This window comes from Montipora foliosa, chromosome 5 (genome assembly GCF_036669935.1).
Source record: "Montipora foliosa isolate CH-2021 chromosome 5, ASM3666993v2, whole genome shotgun sequence".
NCBI lineage: Eukaryota > Metazoa > Cnidaria > Anthozoa > Scleractinia > Acroporidae > Montipora > Montipora foliosa.
In genome coordinates, this window is record NC_090873.1 from 38,569,715 (window position 1) to 38,579,714 (window position 10,000).

A 10,000-nucleotide genomic window follows, 5' to 3' on the forward strand; every position below is an offset into this window, starting at 1 on the left:
GGTTTAGGTGGAAAAGAGAACCTTTTTTCACTCAAAATCGCCTTACAGTTTCACTACTTGTATTGCTCACTGCAAAAAGTACAAGTTAGTGATGGGTTCCTCTGTATCACATATGCACCAATATACACCTTTCTTAATGTTTCAGCAGGGAAACGCATCTACGAATACAACATTCTGCTTATACAGAGGATCTGGACGACCTACAACGTTCTGTGTACAATTTTTTTTTGTGGAGTAGTTAATGTTAGCTTGGTATGACACTTCATACTTCTAACTATCGCGCTACAACTGGTACCCCACGACAGAAAAAGTCAAAATTCTTAGCAAAGTCTATTGATTGTATTTTATTCGACTTAATTAATTGCATCTCTTATTCTATTCTGTAATTTGTTTGTTGGTATGGAATGTACCAATAAAGTCTATTTTGTGGAAAAAGTTGCCAAAGTTTAAGTTTTGCTTAAACTCAGGCCTTCACGGTGGTTTGACAAACAGCGAGGGTAATTTTTCTATGGACTTCATGAGGTAACAAGCTAAAATTAAAGAAATTGAGTGAAGGGGCAAAGGAATCAATTTTACAAAAATTCTATCAGGCATTTGCAAAAGACAATTTTATTGTAAAATTTCACCAAACATCGGATAATGTGCAAAAATTCCTGGGGCCCATTTCTCGAAAGACCCGATAACGTTTTCATTTAAGGCGGTGAGAAACTTTGTCTCTATTATTAGCATATTCTTGTCGTTTTATGTCAATCAATTTCGTTAGTTTCCAGTCCGTACAGTTGTATTTTTGAATATAAATTTATCTGTAACTGAATAATAATCACTTCTGATGATGTATGTTGTAACATACGAAACGTTAAATTTATAAAAGTTATGCATTTCAAGCAAATGTTGTTTGCGTATTATTCCCATTGAAACTAAAATGGTCCAAGTCAAAGAATTTTCATAGTTCAGTTAGTTAGAGAGTCGCACCGGCATCGCGACGTCACGGGTTCAAACCCCGTTGAGGTCCTGAATTTTTCAGGCTTGTTCTCTGCGCAAATGCTAAATTGCGTTCTCAAGTGCGAGAATCATAGCTTCACTTGAAAGAAATCTGTGGCACTAGTTAGGAGAATGCACGTTTTGGTCTTGGGTATAAAAGGCTTAAATACCAACCAAGAGCTGAATTTTGCCAGTCAGAAAAACCTTAAGATTGTAATTTTGTGCTGAAGGAAAGCAAAAGTCAAAGTCAACATTTTGATTAGAAAACTAAAAGCAAATACCCTCCGAGCAGTTGATTTCTCCTACGTTTTTCGAGAGAGAAACCATTGCAAGCATCCGTTAATTAGTTTCTTTGTATGAGCCGCCGTCCAGTGCCAAGGACGAATAAATAAAATTTAAACCCGTAAAACGAGTTACTAAACTTGTTTTTCCGCTTGCGCATGCTTTCAGCTACGTAACGGCTGCGTTTAGGCGAGCCTGCTGAGTAGCTTAGTGAAATAGGACCAAGTGATATTGAAGTGATGTTGAAGTGATGTCAAATGCACTGGTATCAAGCGGGACGTGACGCACTTTGAACATGATCAATAAAAAATCTAACCGTTGCTCGCTGTGATTTCTCCCTCGGGAAGAATATAGGAAAAACCAGTTCGATGCCCGCAGGGTAAAAAGCAAAATGGTTGTTACAATTAATGACTTAAAGCCTCTTCAGTCTTAAGATACAATGCAAATTGTAACAAACGAAAGGTTTCGGAACTTTCGATAAAGCAGCCTCAAGAACGCACCAATCAGGTGAATCAACTTGTCTCGATCCCTGAAGCTCCTGAAAAGTTGTCAGCTTTCAGATACCCTTCGGCTTACCAAACTTTCGGAGTTTAATTTGCTTACAAGGGGAAGGACTGGTTTCCAATTTACTTTTGGTTACGTCATGTTGCAACGATATCGGTGACCTCACCTAATGATCCTAATATGCAAGCTGCAGCATCGGCTTTTAAGACTGGCAAAAGGGTCTTCTCCAGTAGTTGGTTCAATTGAAAGTTGAGTCAAGAGAATCATTACCTAAGATGAGTACCTGAATCAAATTTGATTGTGTTTCACATCATAGTCATATAATAGTATGAAAGCTAAAAGTCCATACCGTATCTCACTGACCAATCGTGACAGTGGCGCCCAGCTACCCACCAGATCGGTTCCAGATCGGGCGAGATCTCTAAAGTTGATAATTTTGTAGCCTCTGGACCCCAATTTTGTGATCGAAGTATTTAGCTCAAATCAACACAATTACCATCATTTTCCTTGCCGTGACAAAATTGATCTTCAGTTTTATAATTTACTAATCAGAGTAATGTACGTGTTAAAGATCACGATTTTTTTCCGTGTTAGCAAAAATAACGAAAGCCATCCGAGAGGAATATTTGAATAAGCACTGTGTGATTCACTAATTTTCCAAAATGTGCATGACGTTGTAGCGTGTATCAATTTCCTTTCTGGGAATCACAACTGATTACATTGGACGAAAATTCTGCCAGTAGTTTTGTGCTCACGAGATTGATGCTATTGTATACACAATGGGTTTTTGAGAAATAATGGAACGTGGACAATTTGATTGTAGTTCCAAGGGCCAATCGAGGAAGAGAAGAGAGACCCTGGGAACGAGGTTGAAATTGAACACCGGGCAAATAAAGAGCATTAAAGGAAAATAAAACCCCTTCTAATCCTATACCAGCCTCAAGATCTTCCCTTTTTCCATCGGCACAATAGGGCTCCCAGACTGCTGGAATATAATGTAAACTTGCCGGATCGAACTTTAGGAAAGACATGCCAATTCTGGTATCGTGCTTACGAATTTATAACTGCAAGTAACCTATTAAACCGAATCTAATTTTAAGAACGAGGCTCGTTTTTTAAACGAGTCACGTCCTCTTGCCAGATTAAGTACACATTTCATCAAAACGATTTTTATCGAGGCTTTATAGAGTGGTTTACCAAAAACCGTGAGTGATCCAAATATGAGTAAAAATAACAAACAAACTGCGGTTATAAACATAACGAGATAACGCATGTTGTAAAACGTTTTATGAACTTGACGTTTCGTATGCATATGCTCTAACATACATCTTCAGAAGTAACGGTTACCTAAAGTACAATTGAATTTAAACATGAAGACCAATACCAAATAAGGAAAGTAATAAACAGACCTAGTTAAATCTGCTTGAAAAAATATAAATGGCTAGATCTGTTTATTTTCATTGTCATTACTTTCCTTATTTGGTATTAGTCTTCATGTTAAAATTTAATTGTACTTTAGGTAACCGTTACTTCTGAAGATGTATGTTGGAGCATACGAAACGGGACGTATACAAAACATGGACCCCAGGTCCATGGACCACCCCCGTGGACCCGGTCCATGGACCCCTTCATGGACCCAGTCCATGGAATACCCCTGTGGACCACCCTTCTTTTGTACAGTTTCCAGCAGAAAAATCTTTAGACGAGAAAGAGAAACCATCCTGGCACTTGCTTGGACAATTTGAGCAATAATTATTGTCTCTTACAGAGACATAAAAATTCAGGAGGTCTCAACGGGATTGGAAACCATGACCTCTGCGATGCCAGTGCAATGCTCTACCAACTGAAATCAGTTGGGAGCAAGTTTTTTTTATATACATTGTCCTCTTAGGGCCTTAGCGTGCCTTTTTGGCCTGGCCTGTTTTATGCCACGCTAGTATGTCTGGACTCAGCCGACCGGTTGGCTCAGTTGTGTGAGCATCAGTCTACTGTGCGAGAGGTCGCGGGTTGATATCAAACCCCGGCGAGACCAACACTCAGGGTCTTTAAATAACAAAAGAACTAGCCCTTCCTGAGAAAAATCTCGAAAAACTCTCCCCTCATTTCGTATAGAAGAGGGAGATCTTTGAATGATATACTCGTTAGGGTTTAAATTTCCTATCTTGACTAATAGAAGTGGTGTTTGGCCTGTGACCTATGAGTGTTTTCTTCAAGTCATTTGTAAAGAGTGTTTTCGGTATAACTCCCTGCAAGAGTGTGCACTGCGCTTGCGACACTGTTCATTATGTTGCATAGGCTTAGCAGCTCCAAAGCATTTATCACTTAACAAAGGTTGTCTTAGATTGTTTATACAAATTTATTATCTGTTTGTTCGGTTAAAGTTTGCACGATGCGTGAAAAACGGCAGGAGAATCATCAACTCGCACACATAGTATTATCACCACTACCACTACGACCGCATTTAAGTCGCCCAATGGAAGTACACTGAAATTGATGTTGATGTGTAAATTCAATTATGATAGCTTGTATAAGTTTTAAAGCTTAAAATTTCCTGATCTGGTTGTGTAATTGATATATACGCAATTCCTGCAAAGAACATAGTTTTACATTCAGGTCTCCAATGACTTCTTAGTAAATCAGAGGCTTCAGTTCAAGTCTTGACAAATTCATACGTGGAGTGTTACTTTCTTGCTTTCGACGGTATGCAGGGAATATCTACCTTGGAAAAATTCATCCACCAATTCGTTTCAGAATTTTGTAAACATGCCCACCAGGCTTCAATGCGCTACAGAAGAGAGAATAAAAAATAATAGATTCAGTTTTCCAAGCGACTGAGATGTGTTGCTCGTGGTAGAAGGGGGCCCGGCTAACATGAATGCGGCGTTATGCATAGGGGTTTCGCTGCGAAAACATCTTTGGTTTCACCTGATTTGCCGTTGATTTCCCGTACATAAAGCTCTTCTCTCCAGCAAAACTGTCCTGACCATTGGCCCTGAAGAATTTCTGCAAGGCTTCAACTTTTACATTTTCGGTTCCGGCACGAACTATCCTGGCAGTTCCTGAAAAAGGATGAAAACTAACCACTCGTGTTGTTAAAAGGTGTATGATAATGGAAAAAAACTTTGATGATTTTTAAGGGAAGGCTGGCGAAAGTATCAGGCAACAACTTTTCGCAGTCCTCATGCATGACGGCATTTTGAAGTTTAAATCCCACTGAGTGACAAATACCGCGCGCGATGAAGTACTCATTTATGCTAGTTCTTATCCGGACGTTAACAATCACTGATGAAGAGTCAATCCGTAGGTGCAAAACGCCATATGATTTCAGTGTGATACACAGGCCTGGGCGCGAGAACATTGCTGATCCATTGTCGCGTCTACTCCATACGAGGGTCGAACCTGACAACCACCAGCGGTGCACTGAGGAGTATGTTAGGTTTGTTGCTGCAAGTGCAACACCAACGGCACTCACAACACGTGAGATAGAAGAGGCTTCTGCCGATGATGAAGAGCTGAAAGAAGTGAGGAAAGCTATTGCAACGGGGCGGTTTGAAAAGTGTAGACAATATATAACAGTGGCGGGGGAGTTGTGTGTCATTGGTCAGTTCGTGCTTAGAGGACACGCATTATTATTCCTAGTAAGTTGCAGCCAAGGACCTTAGCACTTGCTAATGAAGGCCACTTGGGCGTGGTTGGCACCAAACAGAACCTCAGAACCACGGTGTGGTGGCCCGGGATGGATAAAGCAGCGGAGAGACATTGCCGAGCATGCCATGGGTGTCAGCTGGTGGCACAACCAGATCCTCCTGAACCTATTCGATCCACCTCATTACCCGATGGACCCTGGCAAGACTTAGCAGTAGATTTAATGGGACCGCTACCATCTGGACATTCACTATAGGTCATTGTTGATTACTACAGCCGATTTTACGAAGTCGAGGTTATGCAGTCCACTACCGCTGAAAAGATCATAGACCGTCTAGCTGACACCTTCTGCAGACATGGGCTGCCAAATACCATCAAGTCAGATAATGGTCCACAATTCAAGTCGAATGAATTTAGAGAATATTGTGAACAGCATAATATTATACATCAGAAAGTTACTGCCTAGTGGGCCCAAGCCAACGGAGAAGTCGAAAGACAGAATCGGTCACTGTTGAAACGACTACAAATTGCTCAGGCAGAGAACAAACCATGGAGAGCAGAATTAAGGAGGTATATCTCGGCCTACAGAAGCATTCCCCATAATACCACTGGAAGGAGTCCCGCTGAGCTACTTTTTAACCGAAAAGTCAAGGGGAAGATCCATGATTTAAGCATCGGCCATGCCCATGACTATGGACTACACGATCGCGATGCTGAGCAGAAAGCTAAGAGTAAAGCTTATGCAGACATACACCGCAGGGCTAGCCCCTCCAGCATTGAACTGGGTGATAAAGTGCTTGTCCAACAAGACAAGACTAACAAACTCAGCACAGCATTTAACCCAAATCCCTGTAAGGTTGTCAGCAAGACTGGAAACAGCCTCGTGGTAGAGAGTCCAACAGGGAACCAGTACTCCAGAAACACAAGTCATGTGAAGCAATACATTAGAGAGGGAGATCCCACACTCCAACAAGGGTCAGACTCTGTGTCAACACCCCCCACACCCCAGCAGGAACTAGGCCCTGTGTCATCACCTTACCAACCAACCGTACCAGAATCGACTGCCGGGCTGCTGGATAGAGGGGAGTGCCCCAATCTGCAGGAGAATGGTGGAGCGGCACCAGAACCATCAAGGAATCTGAGACCCCAGAGGACAAGGAGATTGCCAGAGAGATTAAGAGATTATGTTAATTTTCTTTGGGGAACATGAACAATGATTCTCTCTCTTCAGAATTATATACAGTTTGAACTTTTAAGTTTTAGAAGAAGAGACTTCATTGTTAGTATAGTTGACTTTACTGTTCGTGGAGATTTCTTTATTCTTGTAAGAGAGCATTTTTCTGAGGATAGGGGAGATGTAATGTATTGGGCCACTAAGTATGTTGGGATAGGAAAAACCATGTGCTTTTGATAGCGGCGGCCATGTTACGTTTGCAATGAAATTGGTTAAATCTGTTTGTTTGGATACTTTATTACTCTCTGGAATACTACACTGTCTTTCCAAAAAAGAATATCAAACTCTTTGGCAATTGGGCTGTAGAGATACACAGCCACACTTGAACTTTAAACGTTTTCTGTCAACACTGTGGAATCACCCATCCTTAAATGTCAGAAGAAATGAGGGAAGAAATCGTCGAATGCAATGTTGAATGTTCACATTGTGACGCACTAGTGCTTAACCACACTGCATGTCGGCCTTCCTTCAAGGCCGCCACCATTGTATAACCAGTGCTGCTGCCAGCATCTATAACAGTGTCCCTTTCCCTTGAGAGATGCTTGACAAGCCAGGCATAGGCTCCAACAAGCAATTGTTCTTCATTGTTACACTGTGCAGGAACATGCTCCACTCTTATTAGATTTCCATCTTTTTTAATAGAAAAATGTCTGGAGGTCATCCGTTTGGACACTGACCAGTGTCCAACCACAAAGGTGTTGAGGGACTCCTTCAAATATGGCCCTAAAAATGCACGAGAATATAAGAGTTAGGACATGTCAAATATAGAGTTTATTTATTTCAACATTAGCTGCTGTTATTATTAAATAATCCAACAAATAGCATGTGTACAATATCATCTATATTACACGTGCATGCTATAGTGATGGTGTTTAAATCGAAGCTGTAGCACTGAAGGGCATGATCTTGCAGTTACATTTCCCAAAGAATGAACCACATGTATCTGGGATCCAAAGTCACCACAACAATATTATGTTAACTGTATGCTCTTTCTGTGTTTTCCCAACATTGGTCGTGGTTCAATTGTCAGTAAGTCACAAAGACTGGCTTCTTTGGCATGTTGCCATCCAAGGGAGACTATTGAGCACTGCGCATAAACGCAAAACCTTAATAAATTGTGTTTTTTACTTTGTCAGTTTTTCTATTTTACCATAAATAATTTATGTTGAACTTTACACATAACATTTTATAATAATATTATGTTCACGACCTGGGCAGTTTAATCATGCAGCCAAACAATACTTACTTAGTTACCAGGTTACCTAATGAAAATATCTGAACACTCAATTCATCACCTTGACTGACACTTTGAGGCTTATTTTGTACATAAAAATGTCCCGTTTGTGCATATGTAGCACCCTCTTCCATCATCTCGTCTTTCGGGTTTCTTACATCATCAACCACTGTAAAAAGCACTATGTTAAAGGATGTCAACTTTGCAAAGTTGGTTTCGAGAAATTAGACCAATGACATCTGAGGCATTCTGTGAATGACAAAAGATTTATTTAATAAAAATTAGCACAACCAGGCTAGCAACTACCCAGCAGCACACAATCATACAACATGAACATCTGCATTCCCACACACTCACAAACACACAATAATTATTATTGTATACTCATAAGGCCAACACTTGTAACAGAGAATGCATAATGGTATTACAGACAGATCACCAGGAATTCCAAAAAGACAGAAACATAAATGTCAATAATTATTTATTGAAGTGATGAGATAGTTTATTCTATTGCCTGGCAACACAGAAGAGAGTTAACAAATTTCATCTTTAGCAGGAATTGAACTTGCCACCAGAGATGGTGACTGAATTCTAACCAGCACGTTGATAACTGGTCTCTGTCAGGCGCACATGTACCTTGCAATGTTCACCAGCTTGTCCTATTGCCAAAAAGGCTCCTTGAAAGTGAGGCAGCTTTGCAACCGATATCTGCTCAACATCAAGCAGTGTTTTACTTGAGACGATGAGACCCAGCGCACCCAACTGTCCGTTTACAAGGTCCGTCACTTCAACAGCATCTCCATCCTTCTTTCGTTTTAATCGTTCCAAGAATTTTTGGAACTCATGGGTCTGTTCAAAGTCTTTTCCCTAGAGAATGGAAAGGAAAGTTTAAATCAATAGATAGCCTTTCAAATACAAGAATACAACCTGTGAGTGAATGGGTCTCATAGATAGCTACACTCTACAAATATTCCCTCCATAATTTAGTGTAAAATGTTTGCTGTTTATCATCATCACATTACTGTGCTACTCTAAAAAGGACATTATAGTGTATGAGATATTTACTGTTACACAAGGTTTTGGAAAGGAGAGCATATGGTTTACATGTATATAACTAGGCAGTTCTTTCAGCACAGACTAGAGATCCTTGGTTGACTGTTGAACTAATACAGAGTAATAATTGCTGCTCTCTGATCACTCACTGTAAACTGTGATAGGCTTCCAGGAGATACAGCACTGCCAAATTCAGTTTCAACATCCTTCCAGCTATTCAATTTAAAGAAGTCCACAATGGCCTCTTGGATGGGCCTCAGACACTTGATTTCTGTTGCAGCACTTTTAAGCTCCTCCAGGCTCATCTCACATTTTTCTACCTGGAAGCACAAAAAAACTCCAGTCAGACCTTGCAAGACTGAAAGCTGATAATTGCCGGTACTTGTAACTGTTATAGCTTACGTTAAACTCTATGATACAGTCAATCTCAAAGGGGACGATTAAAAGTACATGTACATGTAGAGAAAAACTGACAGAAAACTGACAAAATAAGTAAAATCCGAATAAATAAAAATTCATGGGTAAGTTAATAAGGGTGTTGCAAATAACACCACACCATTAAGGCCACATTGTGTTTCCTGTGTTCTTTCAGTCTGCTATAATCAATAACCATACAGGTTTTCCACTCATATTTCATCTATTACTTTAACAAAAGCTCAATGACAACAGTCCGGCAGCGAGAAAACACACAAAATGACTTGACTTATGACACTAAGCTGTAAACTACAATATCCCCCCCCCCCTGCACTAAACCCCGGCCACCCCACAAGCCAACCCTGTGGGATACTGCTAGCCAGAAATATTGTCTTGTGTTTAACTTAGCCTAAATTACATTTAGCCACATTTAAAACTAAACCGAGTAAGGTTCTCAGGACTGAAAAGCGCATTGCATTTCCCATAGTTAGATGTTACCTTTGTTCAATGTCGATTTCCAGATAATTATTTTTGGGAAAACAGTCAAACAACCTTTTATTTACATGTATTAGGATAAATCAGAAGTAGGAACAAAGTATTTTCACTTTCACAGCTACAGTATTCTGCATCTTAAAGGTAAAATAGCTGAAATA

General features: G+C 40.2%; 2 protein-coding genes across 2 annotated transcripts in view; both read right to left on the bottom strand.

Moving 5' to 3' along the window:
- Positions 1–10,000, bottom strand: part of LOC138004092 (uncharacterized) — an 888,878-nt gene that overhangs the window by 43,999 nt on the left and 834,879 nt on the right. The window lies entirely within an intron of this gene.
- The window catches only part of LOC138004486 (uncharacterized), a 7,589-nt gene continuing 4,602 nt past the window's right edge, over positions 7,014–10,000 (bottom strand). Inside the window, 4 exon segments of the mRNA XM_068851016.1 lie at positions 7,014–7,352; positions 7,952–8,095; positions 8,517–8,747; positions 9,083–9,253. Of these exon segments, the coding sequence (XP_068707117.1) occupies positions 7,014–7,352; positions 7,952–8,095; positions 8,517–8,747; positions 9,083–9,253 (885 nt within the window).